General features: G+C 40.3%; 2 protein-coding genes across 2 annotated transcripts; one reads left to right on the top strand and one right to left on the bottom strand.

The window, feature by feature from the left end:
• The first annotated feature begins 6,344 nt into the window (after positions 1–6,344).
• LOC124264222 (probable indole-3-acetic acid-amido synthetase GH3.9) lies at positions 6,345–11,898 on the top strand. Its single transcript, XM_046698961.1, has 6 exons — positions 6,345–6,905; positions 8,512–8,718; positions 8,953–9,080; positions 9,479–9,612; positions 10,391–10,473; positions 11,665–11,898. Exons 1-6 carry the CDS (start codon positions 6,345–6,347, stop codon positions 11,896–11,898), a joined length of 1,347 nt encoding a protein of 448 aa, XP_046554917.1.
• Positions 11,899–14,024: 2,126 nt separating this feature from the next.
• Positions 14,025–17,773, bottom strand: LOC124264221 (serine/threonine-protein phosphatase 6 regulatory ankyrin repeat subunit B-like). The gene has a single exon (XM_046698960.1). It carries the CDS (start codon positions 17,655–17,657, stop codon positions 14,025–14,027), a length of 3,633 nt encoding a protein of 1,210 aa, XP_046554916.1. The 5' UTR covers positions 17,658–17,773.
• Positions 17,774–18,092: the final 319 nt, after the last annotated feature.

Raw genomic sequence — 18,092 nt, 5'->3', positions numbered from 1 at the left:
CTGGATTTGGGGGTTAGAACAGGGCCCTTATTCTCGAAACGTTCGTAGCCCTAAGAATTCTTAACTTTTATCGTAGCCAATGTGTTAAGAAGTTCGTAGCGTTACGAACGTTTCGAAAATAGCTAGCCTCTCATAGGAGGTTAATCTATTCCTGGATTTGGGGGTTAGAACAGGGCCCTTATTCTCGAAACGTTCGTAGCCCTAAGAATTCTTAACTTTTATCGTAGCCAATGTGTTAAGAATGGCCTTAAGAAGTTCGTAGCGTTACGAACGTTTCGAGAATAGCTAGCCTGGTTCCCAACACCCTTTTGCCAGCATAGATTTGTTTGTTTGTTGTTTAACGCCGCACTCAACAATATTCCAGTTATGTGGCGGAGGTCTGTAAATAATCGAGTGGGAACCAAACCATCAAGTGATCAACACTATGAGCATCGACCTACGCCATCGGGATACGATGACATGTGTCAGCGAGCCGGGCCACCCGATCCCGTTAGTCGCCTCTTAGGACAAACAACCATGGCGTACAGACTAGCACAAGGACGAAATGATTGATTGAGTGATTGATTGATTTAATCTTTTATTGCTTCGGCAATATTGCAGCCATATAGCCATATATGCCATTATGTATAGTAACACGGAAGATTTTTCAAGATAAATCTAACATACCTCCATTCAAATATGTACGACTTACTTCTTGTGCATGCATAATTACCTTTGTTTACCCTATAGGAAAACTGCGGTGTTACCTTCATAATGAATATCACTATACAGAACCAGATATTTATGTAAATATAAATTTTTAGGTGAGTTATATTTCAGATGTTTCTAAAGAATGTTGATTTTGAGCACCCCTTTAAGGCAATTATATTATTTGGAAATAGAAATATTGTATAGTTTGCACTTTTTCCGGGGGAGTTATTTCATCCAAATTAATTGTATCCTGAAGGGAGTGTTTTTATCATAATTTCACTCGAGAATGCCTCAGCTCTCTCTCTCTCTCTCTCTCTCTCTCTCTCTCTCTCTCTCTCTCTCTCTCTCTCTCTCTCTCTCTCTCTCTCTCTCTCTCTCTCTATATATATATATATATGTATACCCGTGCATTAATTAAGCACCGCCCTATTTTGTGATGGGACTGAATTTTTATCCAAAGTATCCTGCTGAAACTGCACAATTAAATTAAGTTTTGACCAAAAATAATAATTCTGTTATAAACCAAGATGACATTTACACATCAAGTAAGCTTTCATGATGCATAATCAAGAAGAACCCGACTGTCAAAGATTCATACCTTTTTCAAACAATTCAGATTGTTAATTGACAAAAACTGAAAAAGGCCACATTAATAAGATTTTGGAATAAATCTGTTATGATTTTGAGTTTATTGTAATGAATAAACACTTCTCCTTGCCAGATGCTGATAATTACTAATTAAAATCTATCTGTTTTGTTTGTAAAGCAACTTTTACTGCATTTTAAAATTTTCCTTTTTTTAGTTTGACTGTAACTTTTCCTAAATTTTAGTTTACAAACTTTCATTCATTCACAATAAATAACGAATTTATAGGCCACATTACAATCAATTATCACTTTCACTTTTCAAAATAAGGTATTTTGTTTTAGGACAGAAAAAAACCTGTTTTAAATACAGGCAATTATCCTAATTAAAGTACATGGTAACTCCAATGATGTTTTCGTTTTTGAAATGTTAAATGCTTGCTCTATCAAATTATAAAGGTTATTTTTCGGAAAGAGTTAAGAATTTCCTTTCAGACAAAATTAATTGGTAAAAATACAGAGTGGTGCTTATTTTATGCACGGATGTATATATTATACTCCACGTAACGTATCATAAAACAATTACATTTTGTACATGTCACTCGTAAATCAACGGACTGCATCTTAGTTGTCTCTCAAGACACATAGAAGTGACTGGCTCCCCACAACAGGATTTGAAAATGTTCCCATCGTTTTCGCCAAGTGTTTTGTGTGCTGGTACTGTAGCTTTGTCCCTGGGTGGACTGAGTTTGATGCTGGGCACGGTCCAACCTGTGTCCAGAGTCCACAGTGGTGCAGGTAAATGTTTTTAATTATCATATTCTTATGAATTTTAATAGCTGACCTTCGAGCCCGTCATTGTGCCCAGTAGCAAGTTAACTTTGAAGGATAGTGAAAAGAGTCCCTTTTCAGAAATTACTGGATATACTGGTTTTAAATTAACAAAATATGCCCACTGGGAAAGGTTATTGTGACACACGCAAAAACTCAACAAACAGAATCAGTGTAAAACTTTTACTGCCGTGAATGAAATGTTTTCAGAAGAAGAGGTTTATTGTGTTTTAGGCTTCCGTCCACATACAAAGTAAACAAATTTTAATCTAAGTATTGCCTCAGTTTGGATATACAATATTTTGCTTTACGTTTTTCTTATGATTGTTGCATGTTTTAAGTAGAGTGGCAGGTGTAAAATATCATTTGAGGTCATAAAATAAGTTAATGGAATTTCTGGAGGTGTACTTAAGTATTTTTGGGTATATACAAAATTATCAGGTTATTAAGAGTGCGACATGTAAAGACAAAGTGGTTTGAATCCGCTATACCACTTTCATATAACATACAAATCATTTTATTTTAATCATCTCCTATTTTTCTAGATTCATTGATCATTAATTCTGACAAACCCAGTTTGTATCTGACAACTAAGTCACTTAACTTTCCAAACGTTTGTAGAAATACCATGTTTGCTACAATTAAGAATTTCAAAATACAATTCTTTGATGAAAACGGAAAACAGTATAGGACTAAGCATATATCCCTGACGCAGCCCATTCGGACAATCAAGATATTGTGTTACATCATATCCACAACGAATACATGATTTAGCATTTGCCTACAAAGACTTCAAGATGGACTGCATTTTACCCCTCAGGCCAACTTTTGTGATACATTGCCACAATTAAAAAAGATCAACAGAATCCATGCGTTTTTTTAAATCTACAAATGTTACATATAATTTATGGGTTGTTTTGCAATGATAGCCGTTTTTTAACCAACGTATAATGTAAAGATGTGGTCAATAGTTGACAAATTCTTTCGGAAACCAGACTGGGTAATTTGTTGCATAAAGAAACTGTGCACACAGAAAATGCCTTCATAATTAGAATACAACACAGCAAAGACGAAATGATGTAGACACGTTATAAGTTGAAGTATCTGACCACAAGAAAATGTCAAAAGAACATGAACAATATCCGTAACGATGACGTCAGAAGTTCAAACCGAGTACGGGGTCACACGACGAAGTCACAAAGTCAATAACGGGTATGACCACCGGGAGCACAGCAGTGCATCGAAGACGCATAGAGGCTAACAAATGAGCATTGGATGACTTGGGAATGATCTGGAACGTGGTCACTGCTGTCTGGAACCTGTATCTGAGATGAGTCACCCGAATCCATCTGTCCTGTCTTGGCGTCGTTACGTCGGGAACGCCCAGAACGTGGGTGGTCGGCGACGTCATTACTGTTTCGATAACGCCTGACCCATGCAGATATCGTGTTACGATGGCATTGGAAATGTGCTGCCACCTGTTGTTGGTTCATGCCTGCTCGAACCATTCCAATGACTTCATGACGTTGAGCAGATGCTAATCTTGGCATGATGTGGATGTGACTTCTCATGTGAATTTGTGAACGTTTGAATGACCAAAGATCAAGCTTTCGACAGTGACAGCAATTTCAGAGTTTCACATGTTGTGTGCATCTGTACGGTACGGGCTGCACGTGCAGTAACACATTGCAAGGCCTTAGGCCACCGTCAATGACGTCACGTCGCCTGGCACGTGCATAAGCGTTTGATTGTCTCCAATACTTGCTATGTTCACAAATGTATTTATGTATAAATACGCTGTGTGCCTATATTTATATTTTCTGTGTGCACAGTTTCTTTATGTGGCCAGTATACTTGCCCAAAGTGAAATTGTATTATAAAGGATTACGTTGAAAACCTTTCCCAAAATATTCCCCAAAAGTTGTTTGGATTTGTTTGGTTCCCTGCTTTGCGTGACGAGATTATAACAGAGGAAGCCAAGGAATTTGGAAAACTATCTTCATCATGAGACTGTGGAATATGACTTTGAAGTCATTATTCATATGTCAGCACATGCAACAACATAGTTCTGTTCTAAAATAGGTACCGAAAATGCTTTATGAACTGTTATTTGACACCATAAGTCAAAAGGAAATCAGTCCGTAAAAAATTAAAGAAATAACAAAGAAACATGATATAATTAACAAAAATATTCCAAAATTAACATTGTCGTTATACAAATCATTGCAAAAGAATTACAATGTCAGTGCAAAATAGGGGATACAAGTTCAAATTAAAGGCAATTTTACATAAAGAAGTGATTATAGCATAAGACATTAAGTAACAAGCACCTCGCTGCCAAAGCGGACAAGCTTCCAATATCGGCCTGGGCTGAGTATCCAGGATGAAAAGTGATCACACAACTGCTGATCTTCTTGTAATGTGAGATACGTGAGACAAGAACACAATACTTTATATATACACAAAGAACTTAATTAAGCACCCCCTCTATATTTGCAACGATAGGTTTTCAACACGTACATAAAACTTCTGGTGGTAACCAAGATGGAGTTTTTCTGACCCGTATGATCCTTTGACTTTATAATGATAATTGCTCACTTGAAAAAACCAACTGATTTTCATACAAAATCATGTCTGTACAAGTATGGCCCTTGGATATTTAATGTTGAGTTTATTGGTGAATGTACACGATTCAAGGTCAATACCGACTGTAACCTCCATGTGACTATATGACAGCAGCACTCTCCTCCTTATACGCCTGTCAGCCTCATGTAAAGCAACTTCCAATTGGGCCAGGTTCTATACAGGAGGATCCCTTTGTTGCACAATCACGTTCCAGATATGGTCCACAGGGTTAAGCTTGGGGCTCATTCAATCGTGAGATATGTCATATGCTTAACTAAGTTCTTTGTGTATATAAACAAAAGCTTCCTGAGCTTTTCCTAACTCTCTTGGTCAGACTACACTGGAACCAGAAATTTTAACACCAGTATTGTCTCCCACTCTAAATACGGAGACCATCAACTACAACACCCAGATATACATGTCTACAAGCATTGCCAAATAATACAACAGTAAACATTGCCACCTTGGCTGACAGGAACTGAATGACTGATTACTACTATATAAGTTGTTCACTGGTCTCGAGGGGGACATGGGCTGATGTACCCTCGATGTTTGTGTATGTTCCCTGAACAACCGAACAACTCAATGATAATTTTGAACTGTTTGAAGCACGGGTATCGGATCATAGTATGGAGTAGCAGACGACAAGACAAAAAAATATTTAAAAATTAGAGTTATCTCCCTTCCATCAATTTGCATTCGCAAAACATCGGTAATTTCCGTACATCATACCAGAGATCTATTATATGGTATCTGATCATATGTGATTCAATGTTATTCGAGATAAAGAATTACTACTACGAAGTATCCAATGGATTCGGTATTCCCAGCGGGGTACATAGAAAATGTTACTCGCTTGCAAGCGGGGTACATTGAAAATAATAGAAGAACGCTCAGCCAATCAGAAAACGACATTTATGTGTGAGGCAAGATAACTGTGTATATCTTCAGGCAGCTTGTATTCACTGGCGTTTTCCCCCCGATTGATTGCTTTTTCGCAAAGAGATAATCAGGGAAGTTGTGCATCTGTTTATGTCAACCCCAAGCATTAACACTATTATCCAAATAGCACAGTTGTATAGGTAGCATTGTCATATTGATAAGTATGATATGGGCAGCAAAAGTGTATGCTTACAACACTTTGAGTATATTCACTTGAGCGGTAATTTGTTACAGGTCCCGGACTTGGAGTTTTACTTCTTCTATTAAGTGTTGTCTTCATGGACGTCATAAGATTGGACCCAAGTCGTCATCATACATGGACATCGCTTTTGAAGCAATATATATGGATAAAGAAATTTTATATCAGATCATACTTGACACCCAGCTACCTTCCTGCCCTTAGAGATGTAATAAATCAACAAAGAACCGTTCTTCGAAACATTCTCAAGTGGGGTTCAGGAACCGCATATGGACTCGATAACGCCTTTGATTCTGTTACATGTCTCGAAGAATTTCGGTCTCAACAGCGTCTCACCTCACATGAGAACTATGACAAGTACATCCAGCGTATCATACAAGGAGAGTCTGATGTCATGTTTCCAGGACAACCAGACTATTTCACTTTAACTTCCGGGACTTCTTCAGGGAAAAGTAAGCTCTACCCCAGACAAATGGCGTTCGATTTTCAGAGGATGATCATTCATAGCGTCCACAAAAAGAGACAGTTGTTTAAAATACCCAACATAGGCAAGCTCAAATTCTGGCTAGATGTGAGGACAGCGCCAACTCTCACGCTATCTCCGGCTGGGGTCAGACAAGGTCCTGCGAGTGGAGCTGGGGCCTTCGTCTGTCCCTTTAGACCATCGCCTGATGCTGCATATGAAATAAGACAGGAACAGGCATCCTTGTATGTCCATGCATTGTTCGGTCTGACGTGTAAAGACGTCACCTTGCTAAGCTGCCTCACAGCACCTACAGCCTTGAACTTCTTCAGGGTCATCGAGACACGGTGGGAAGCCATGTGTGATGATATAGAACGTGGAAATATCTGCAAGTGTCCTGGTCTGCAGGACGATGTGAGACTCAAGCTTCAGAAGCATCTGACTGCTGATGCAGAGAGAGCTGGTGAACTGAGATGTATCTTCAAGGAAGGCTGCCACAATATTGGACCACGAATCTGGCCATGTTTATCAGTGTTACACACAGCGGCATCGGGAGCCTACATTCCAGCGGTGAGAAACTCACAAGCTTTAAATGTTGTAACTATATAAATTTACCAAAAGTGTCACGTGTGAACACAATATCTATTGCCAGGCTGTTGAGAAAACAGTCTCTGGAATCAGCTACGGAGGTTGTATTCATGCTACGTATTTGCATACCACCCTTTAATTTCAATAATGTGCCACGTTTAACCGAGTTAAAATATTTATGACTACACTCGTTCAGATTGTATTTCGAGGAAATTTGTAAGAAATAGAAACACTATCTAACGGAAGCACATGTCTAGAATTCGCAATCTCTATACATCTAATAACTCGTCCAGATTGTATTTCAAAACGTATATAACTAGAGAACGATAACGTCAACGCATACATGTTGTCGACAGGGAACAAATTCAGAATTAAGACGAATAATACGTGGACGAAGACCAATGAATACGTTGAGATCCAACTTCTTTAGCTGGTTATACAGAACATGACAAACACATTTACAAGACATCTATGAGCTAGGTTGCCGGCTCAGACATTAATGAGGTCTGCGGAGTTCCAGCTCAACCTTAGGGCGTTTCCTACGGGCGGCATTATCCTGCTCGCGGTCGTCCCTACACAGACAGTCGGAATACCGGACTGGTGACAGTGAGTGAGTGAGTTAATATTTAACGTCACATCGGCAATATCTCAGCCATATCGTGACGAAAACAATTTATACAATATAAAGAGAAAACGTTTTGAAGATTAAAACCTAAAATACTAGAGAATCACAGATATGAATAAAACTAGCGAGCAAAGCTAAAACATTTCAATCAAAGAGGACAATACAGTATAAAACACAGGCTATAGATCGCCAACAACTGAAGCTAGATCCCCATACTAGGAACCATGAGGACTTACATTACTTTTGCTACCTGCATGGACCCTAGCTGGATTTACACCATCCCTTCAGCCGCTGGCGATTGTAGGAAAATGTAGCCGGCAGTTAAAAGAACAAAGATACTACGTTTAAAATATGGTAAATTTACATTTTACTTTGAACGTTTTGGGACTTACGTACCCTCTGAGGAGGACTGGACTGGTGACAGTGCAGATATAAACATATATACAGTAATAGACAACAATGGACAGACGAAGAGCTAACAATGGACATGTAGAGAAACAATAGCATTGCCTTGGACTAATTGATGTGATGGCAGACATAAGGAGATTACTAATTAAGGATATAAATGTCATGCACAGTAATTAATGAAAATGACAGAGTGGTAAGGGTTCGCTGGCAAGTCAATGTACAATGCTGGGGTGAATAAGAATTAAGAATAAAGATTAGTGTCCTATAAATAATTCTAATCAAGTCTCACATGTCTTAGCTACATACGTTTTGGTCTTTGGAAATATTTGAACAATGACTGTCCTGAATCAGCTTTTATGACAATAAAGACGGTATCAAACAGGAATACATTTCATAACCTCTATATGATTAATGACACATGGAATAGAGCACCAGTATTACACCAAGACACGATGCATATTACCTGGCCTCATATACTGAAGAGGTTACTCTCTCAGTAGAACAGGCATTTAAACATCATTCAGTCTTTTACATTGATAGCATCTTGACTTTCAGGTGAATATTCTGAGACGGAAGTACATAGTGGACATCCCAATAACCTCCAGCACACACGTGGCATCCGAGGGGGTGTATGGCATCAACATGAACATTATAGACCAGATGAAGACGGAGTACACCATCCTCCCTGATCAGGTGCTTTACGAATTCATCCCTGAAGTAGACGTTGATCAAGATAATCCACAGACGTTGCTGGCTCATGAGGTAGATACATTTTGTTTTTGTTTCTTTTGAAAGACTTGGCACACATATATTATATTATGTCACTGGTTTCGAATCTGCAAGTTTTGTGGATTTACGATACGGCAGAGGAGTTCCTGCGACACATGGCTCAGTGTTTCTGTTCTGTTCTTCTGCATATGAGGTACTGTAAGAAGTATCCTAGAGCGGCTAGTATGGTTATGAGACTGACTAGTCCTTCGCAACTGTTTCCTCCAGGTGGACATTGGGCAGCGTTATGAGATGGTCATCACCAACTGGTCAGGTCTGTACAGGTATCGTACAGGAGATATCATCCGTGTTACCAGCTTCACAGGCCAGACCCCAAGCTACGTCCTACTGCAACGGTGAGTACAACGGGCGATGATGTTGTGGATGTTGTGGTTATGTCTTCACATGCTTGTCATTGAACAGATGCTGCTGTGAACAGCGAAACCTCGTCAGTCAGAACAGGTGCTTTCTCAGTGGAATTGTGCAGATATTGCAGATTAATGAATCACGAATTACTTTGTTTGCGGCCGATGATGTTCCAGATTGTATTTTATTTGACAGCAAATCTATCAGTACGAATTGATAGAAATTCAAAGCTCTGACAATCTTTTGTCGATGTGTGTGTGTGTGTGTGTGTGTGTCTCTGTGTGCGTCTCTCTCTCTGCATGTGTGTGTGTGTGTGCGCGCGCCCGTGTGTGTGTGTGTGCGAGGTGTTTGGTTTAACCCGTAATGACCTCACTGTTGCATCCTACAGGACAGGAGACGGGTACGACAAATACCCAGAGTTCCTGTTCACTGAAGCTGTTTTGAAAGCTTCCAGAACGTGGACGTCAGGAACGATGTTTAACTACATGGCTGTCGGCAACTTCATCGTTGAGGAACTGACAGGTAAGTGGAAACACAGGGTAAAACGGGAAGCAAATTGTGGTAATGAATTGTTACTAAACCTCGCTGGAGTTAAGGACCCTTTTGGAAATGGCAAATTTTAACATTAAGGCATTTCTTTGATAGAAATTCAAAGCTGTGTTTGGTAGTGAAGTGTGTTTAGTGGTTAGGCAATGTGTTTGGGAGTGAAGTGTGTTAGGTGGTCAGGCAAGGTGTTTAGTAGTGAGACACTGCGTTTGCTAGTGAAGCGTGTTTAGTAGTGAGACAATGTGCTTGGGAGTGAAGTGTGTTTAGTAGTGAGACAATGTGCTTGGGAGTGAAGTGTGTTTAGTAGTGAGACAATGTGTTTGCCAGTGAAACGTGTTTAGTAGTGAGACAATGTGCTTGGGAGTGAAGTGTGTTTAGTAGTGAGACAATGTGCTTGGGAGTGAAGTGTGTTTAGTAGTGAGACAATGTGCTTGGGAGTGAAGTGTGTTTAGTAGTGAGACAATGTGTTTGCCAGTGAAACGTGTTTAGTAGTGAGACAGTATGTTTGGGAGTGAAGCGTGTTAGGTGGTCAGGCAAGGTGTTTGCCAGTGAAACGTGTTTAGTAGTGAGACAGTGTGTTTGGGAGTGAAGCGTGTTTAGTAGTGAGACAAAGTGTTTGGGAGTGACAGGAGTGTTTAGACAGGAGGAGGAAGGCAGGAAGAGGGACTCTTTCTAAGACAGGGAGTGCAACTGACGCAAGAGTGTTCATAACGGATTCAATGTCGCAGGTAATTGATATCCATACCACTTGCAGGTGAAATATCGACGACAGCGCACGTGTATGTCTTCATAGAACTGCTCGGTGATGGAGCTTTGACTGATCGAGAAAAGAGTGTGGTATGTGAACAAAGTTACAGAGAGTACATTAACTTTGTTTCTAAACAATTACAGGATTTTAAGGATATACAGGATATAGTTTTTAACATATCCAAGATAATACATGTCTTCAACTAATCATTTATACGCAAACTCTGAGCAATGCCAAAACATGGCCATCAGAAGATCTAAAAGATGAATAATATCTCCTGTACATACGACTATTTTAGTGTGTGAACAACTGATGACCAAGCGTTCGGAAAACGTCGTAAAGGTTGCATTTTGTGGGATGCACGTATCTACACGATGTTTCGTAATGTTCTCGTGGTTATGCATGAATATTGTATTTGAAGGTCACATGTGCTCAACCACCAATGTTGTCGTAAGAGGCGACTAACGGGATCGGATGGTCAGACTCGCTAACTGGGTTGATACATGTCATCGGTTCCCAACTGCGTAGATCGATGTTCATGCTGCTGATGTCTGAATTGTCTGGTCCAGATCCGATTATTTACAGACCGCCACCATATAGCTGGAATATTGCTGAGTGCGGCGTAAAACTCAACTCACTCACTCACTCACTCACTGAACGAGCAATGTTGTGAGTTCTTACCAGCTAGCTGCTCTGTGGTGAGGTAAGGTGTTTAGGAGTGAGCCAAGGTGTTTGCCTAGACACCTATCTCCTGTCTTTACGCCTGGAACCTGCGTACATACGCATACATCCCATGTTTATACACCTGCAACTTGTGTCTAGACACCTACAACCCGTGTCTATACACATGCTACCTGCGTCTAGATACCCATGTCTATATGCTTGCAACTTGCGCTGACACATCTGGAAGCTGTATGTACATACCTGGAAGCTGTGTCTGTACACCTGAAACATGTGCCTGTAATATGCAAGTTGTGTCTTTACACCTGCGACCCCTATCTGTACATTTGCATCAAGCGTCTATACACCTGTCACACTGTGTGTTTATTCGTCTAAAACGACAATTATTTTCACTGCTGATCTACATTTTTTACCACACTGACACGTATGTCGCTGTAGGTTTAAATTTTCTACCACACTGACACTTATGTCGCTGTAGGTTTAAATTATCTACCACACTGACGCATATGTCGCTGTTGATCTATTTGTCAACTCTAACGTCAGTTACTGTAGCTTTAAGACCTTTATTTCCTAGCCAGTGACATTGTTCTTGTTTCCAGATCGACGAGAGTCTTCAAGAAACCCAGGATAGGTACAAACGTTTCCGTTCCAGTGGAAGCTATGCCCCTGCTGTTGTCGTTCAAGTGAGGCCTGGGACGTTAGAGGAAGTGAAGAAGATCTACATGAAGCTAAACCCCGATCTTTACACAGAACAGTTCAAGTACCCAAAGTTTATAAAACACAAAGACGTTGTAGCTTGTCTGTTGTCCCGCAGAGTGAAGTCTACCAGCTGAAATTATAGTATGACCAGAAATTAGTGAGAATTTTAGGAATATGTTTAATTGGATTTCTAGTATAAGCAACCGTGACCAGTTATCAAGTGCTTGGTTTTATTCAAGAGAGACAACTCCGTTAATCCTTTTTCATTAGTTTGTGAAGAGTTATCCCCCTTTGTTTACTTGCTAGCAGACATTTTCATTGATCCTCAGTGTGGTTGATTTAGAGAAGAGGAAGTTCCAGCTGAACTAACTAACGTGCAGTCCTGAGTCCTAATCTCGTTAATCTCAATCTCGTTAATCTCAATCTCGTTAATCTCACAGAGGCTTCACTGTGAAGCCTCACACAACAACGCAATAATGTTCAAGAGAAACAATTTTTATGGATAAAACATCTTTATTGCAATAGATGTGACGTATCAGTGTAGATGGTAACACCGTCATCAAGCAAAGGGATACACAACATTGTGCAAAACAACCTACAATGTTCTTCGAGATTATCAAAGGTCTGAATATATTATGTGGTGAAAAGAGTTTTATACACAAGCATCACACTAAATATGTGACGACTGTATATGTTATATACTACTGGTACCGGAATAAAATGCGCCCAACACCCATCCTATCTCTCAATATCCCTTCCGCAAAACCCTACATTTTCCCCATTAAGTCCAGTGATTCACATTTGTCTATTTCCCACTTGTTTTTAAACGGAATCTCTGTACCTCTACCTGGCAGTCGGAATTCAAAGTTATGTAAGATTCTATCCGGTTTATCCGCCACTTCACTGTCTGGTTTGTTTCACCGACGCATAGCAGGGCAGAGGCGGATGCAGCACTTCATTTTCGCCCGAGTTTCAATGGTCATTGAACAAACGTTGAAGAAAAGTGAATCCTCTGGATCCGCCTATGCAGGAGTTTGCAATTTTAAGCCTTTCTTGTGAATGGTTGGTGCTACCGGTAGGTTAGAACTTGCTTACCATTTTTTGGAACACCCGGTGTCATCACATAATTTTCACAAATATCATTTCCCTTTACACCAAACGAAATGTATTTCTGAGGGATAGTCAAAACTAAGTATTATTTTGCATTGACGATCTACATATATTGTTGTCTACATATATTGTTGTCTACATATATTGTTGTTGTCTACATATATTGTTGTATTTCTGAGGATCTACATATATGGTTATCTCAAACAAGTTACCATCACTCGATGCTCACCCTTCTGCCAATGAGTTGCAATGGGATAACGTGAGTCTGTGAGGTAGTGTGGACCATCACAGGGACCGTCCAGCAATTGGTTGGTCAAGCTAAGCTACTACCTTCACACACAACCTGACAATAATAAGTCATATATACTTGGGCCACTATAGACAGTAAACAAATCAGAACAGTTCAAAACAACTTGACAATATTTAGTCATATATACTTGGGGCCACTATATATAGTAAACAAATCAGAACAGTTCATGACAACAAATTAACAATAATTTAGTCATATATACTTGGGGCGCTATACATAGTAAACAAATCAGAACAGTTCATAACAACCTGACAATATTTAGTCATATATACTTGGGCCACTATATATAGTAAACAAATCAGAACAGTTCATAACAACCTGACAATATTTAGTCATATATACTTGGGCCACTATAGACTGTAAACAAATCAGAACAGTTCATAACAACCATAGTAGATGTATATCTGTAATCTATGATGTATCTTTATAAAGAGCCAGTGGTCCCTGAAATATACACACACACTCCTCAAAGTGAACCAACCACAAGAGTTCATGACAAACTGTTAGTAACTAGTCATGTATACTTGAGCCACAATGCATAGTGAACCAAATATATGGCAAATCAATATTTGATCAATTGTACTAGTTAGCTTCACATGGTACCAATTCCATAAGCCCATAACACATAATCTCATGTCGTGATTATATACAGTGTAGAAACATTACACAGGGAGAGCCAGCTTCATGACTATCTGAAATCGACAATAACTGTTAAAACAAACTAGAGGCAATGTTAATCAGCCCCATAACTATTCTCTTTCTCCTTAAATCCTCAAAGTTCATCATACCTATCGTGTTGATAAATCAATGACCAAGAACAACACTATCTTCTGTACACAATCACAGTGACTGCTTCTGAGCAACACGTCCCTGCAAAAGTGTAACGCTAGTTGTGTTCCCACCACGAGTTGCATAGTCAAGGGCTGTCATCCCTTGCTGGTCCGTTACAAAGGGATCAGCACCATTATGTAGTAGAAGTCTGACATTATCACTGCAACAACCCTCAGCTGCATAGTGAAGAGCAGTTTTCCCAAGTTGGTCGCGCAGGGTTGTCACAAAGCCTTTGTTCAGAAGCAGACGTACATACAAGCTGGAGTCACCCGTTGCTGCAAAGTGCAGCGGAGTTCTTCCTTCATTGTCCTGCTGACTTGCATCCACGCCACTGTCTAGTAATACCTGAATATTGTCTCCGTGTTTTGTTTCTGCTGCATAGTGAAGTGGAGTTTTCCCTTGTTGATCTTTGACATATGGGTCTGCACCTTTCTCCAAGAGCCGTTTAACATTGTCACTTGTTCCTTTTGCTGCTGCATAGTGGAGGGGTGTTTTGTCTTGCTTGTCTTTAATGAATGGGGTAGCATTGTCGTCCAAGAGAAGTTGCAGGCTATCACCGCTATTGCTCTCAGCTGCATAATGAAGTGCAGTTTTACCTTGATTGTCCGTCACAGAATGACTGCATCCTTTCTCAACGAGGAGCTTAGCAACACTCTTCGTCTTCTTCTTGGTTCTTTCGGATACATACTTATAAGATCCGGCAATGTACCTGAAGACGTTAAAGAGATACTCGGCTTCAACTGCAGCATGCAGGGCTGTTTTGCCTTGTTGGTCCTGTATACAGGGATCACCTCCGCTTTCCAACAGCAGATTAGCACACTCCCAATTATCATGCTCTGCTGCATAGTGAAGAGCCGTTTTGCCTTCTTTGTCCTGCATACCCGGATCTGCACCCTTCTCCAACAATAAATCAATACTCTCTAGTTTGTGAATTGCTGCCAAGTGAAGTGGCGTTTGGCCCCCATCATCCTTTGCACAAGGATCAGCACCATTGTCCAAAAACAGTTTCACACTATTATCGCACTTTCCCATTGTTGCAAGGTGAAGAGGAGTTCTCCCTGAATGATTCTTTGCATTGAAATCAGCACCATGCACGAGCAGTTGCTTCACGCTGTCTTTATTGATAGCTTCTACGTAGTGAAGGACCGTCATGCCTTCTTTGTCCCTGAGAGACACATCAGCACCTTTGTTCACAAGTAACCGAACATTCTCATTGTATCCATACCTTGCTGCATAGTGAAGGGCTGTTTCACCATTGTGGTTTTGTACACACGGGTCGAAGTTCTTATCTAAGAGAAGCTTAACAATATTTGAGTATTCTGTTTCTGCTGCATGGTGAAGAGGGGTCTTTCCATCTTCGTCTTGTACGTCCCATTCTTGACATCTTTCCAGAAGTAGCTCAACATTCTCAGTGTTGCAATACAATACTGCCCAATGAAGAGCTGTCATGCCTCTGTCATCCTGTACAGAGGAATCAACACCTCTCTCCAGGAACAATCTGAGAACTTCATTATTTGCATTACGGGCAGCAAAGTGAAGTGTAGTCTGGCAGCGTCGATCCCGAGTGTGTGGATTTGCTCCATGTTCCAACAGAAGCATGACATTCTCTCTGTCAAGACATTTTGCAGCAATGTGAAGTACAGTGGCACCAAACGTATCCTGTACACAAGGACTGGCTCTATTTTGCAGGAGTAAGTTCATAATGACACAGTCCTGACTTTTCACAGCATAATGAAGGGCATCTCTGCCATATTTATCTGCAACAGTAGGATCTGCTCCTTTTTCAAGTAGAAGCTTAACAGTCTCAGAATCTTTAAGTTTTCCTGCAAAGTGGAGGGCTGTTTTACCGTTTTTGTCCTGAACATCTGGATTGGCACCTTTTTCTAAGAACAGCCTCACATTGTGAAACTGTTGTTTCTTTACAGCTTGGTGGAGCACAGTCCGACCTTTTTCATCTGGAACACGTGGATCAGCGCCTCCTTCTAGAAGTATTGTCAGTTTGTTCTTGTCCCCCTTGATTGCAGCGTAGTGAAGCACTGTACTGCCCTGCAGGTTCTTTATGTTTGGATCAATACCATGGTCTAGCATTAGCTTAATAAAGCCATCTGAGGGAGATATTGCATTGTCAAATCGGTTTGGGCCAAAGGGATATAACAGTAAACTGTCCCCAAATTTATCTATTTGTTTGAAGTCTATTTTTCTGGACGACAGAAAGTGCAGAACCTCCAAATACCCAGTTTGTAAAGCTGACGTGACAGCTGGAAATAAGACAGTCCTTTCAAAATGGTCTTTTATACTCAGAGGCACCTGCTTAGTGTCCAGAAGATATTGAAGTTTCTCAACAGTATCAATGGGGGATGCTGCAGACTTGTGTATTACTGTTTCTCCATTGTCGTCAGCTACGTCAACATCAGCACCATGTTCACAGAGCAACTTAACAACATCAATATCAGCATTTCTACATGCAGCAAGAATAACTCTCTTACACAACTTTCGTTCCTCTGTGATGGCCATATGGGAAATGTTCTCCTGTGTATCAATGTTCACGTTGGCTCCCTTGTTACACAGATACTTTACAAGAGAAAGATGTCCATACTCTGTTGCTTTATAAAGAAGTGTCCTGTTTTGTGCATCAACCTCATTAATGTCGCTTCCTGCTTTTATGAGTCTAGTAACAATGTTCAGATCTGGAAGGGATGTAAGTTTCATACACAATAACGGTATACACCCATTGCTGTTTTTCATGTCAACCGGTGCATGCTTTGAAAGTAGCAGGTCAACACTTTTCACCTGGTTGTGTTTGACAGCAATATGAAGCGGTGTATTTCCATTTCTATCCTGTGTATTGACTTCAATGCCTTTCTTTAGAAGCAGTGACGCACACTCAATGTTACCATGTTGAACTGCAGTGTGCAATAAGAACGCATCGTTGTTAATTACTCTTTGTTCCGGTTTAATATCCGGCTTCACCTGTCCAGCTTGTGTGCAACTGAGGATTTCTTCCAGACAATCCCCTCCTCCATAAGCTGCTGCCTGTTGTAGAGGCGTTGGATAATATTCCTCGGTGCTGAACATGTCTTCACTATTTGAATATATATCCTTCACATGCACACCTTGCTCAAGAACAAGTCGCAAAATAGTCGCATCAGCATGAGTTGCTGCTTGCAAAGTGAGATAGTCAAAATCTACCTTGCATCCTGTGCCAAAGAGAATTCTGACTATTTCACTTAGATGCCTCATGTCATAGGGTTTAAACAGTGGACACCTATGGCCTGTACTAAGCTCCCTGACAAGACTTGCTAAGGCATAACTGAAGATCCTCAAGCTGTCTGTGTAACCCTTTAACCTTTTGACCAGTAGGTGTACAATGTGTACGTTTCCATTCATTACAGATAGCCAGAACAGATCTCTTAGATTGGATATGGAATCCCATGTGAAGCTTCTGTGCTCTGTCACAACAACGTTGAAAATAGTCTCGGTGACATCGACGTCTATTTGTCTTGCCGGACAAAGAGCTCTGAAGCAATGTTCATCTGGTGTCGCTCCATAATCAAGTAGGTTCTTGACGAGCTCATTTCTACCGACATAAACAGCAACAGGCAAACACTCCTGAAGGACGTCTGTACCTGTGTCTCTATTCATAGCAATCAAAATATCCACAAGTCTTTTGATGTTCTTAAAAATCAGACATGGGACTATCTTCTGAAATCCAAACAGTGGCACATTGTTACCTTGACTGATGAAACACAAACGTGTTCCAGGTTCAAATAAAAGCCGCCAGATAACTTGTATTTTATCTTCGGATCTCCATTTGGATATCAAATACTGAATGAAGTCGTCATCATGAAAAGCAGCATGGTTCAAGATTTCTTTTGAAAGAGTTGGGTCCAACAATAATGTTGTAATTCGATCAGCAAATGTGGGATAGTAATCTTCAGTCAGCAATATGACCATCTCAGTCACATCAGGATAATTTCCTTTCATTTGAACAAGTTCCAAAAGCAACTGTACAGGGCATGTCTTGATGCAGAGGTTGGTATCGATCTTTGACAATGTGACGAACACACACTCTGATAT

The sequence above is a fragment of the Haliotis rubra genome, unplaced genomic scaffold (genome assembly GCF_003918875.1).
Source record: "Haliotis rubra isolate DU_JTF1 unplaced genomic scaffold, ASM391887v1 Scf914, whole genome shotgun sequence".
NCBI classification, from domain to species: Eukaryota; Metazoa; Mollusca; class Gastropoda; order Lepetellida; family Haliotidae; genus Haliotis; species Haliotis rubra.
The sequence above is the reverse complement of the archived record's forward strand: the minus strand, read 5'-3'. Positions and strand labels throughout refer to the sequence as shown.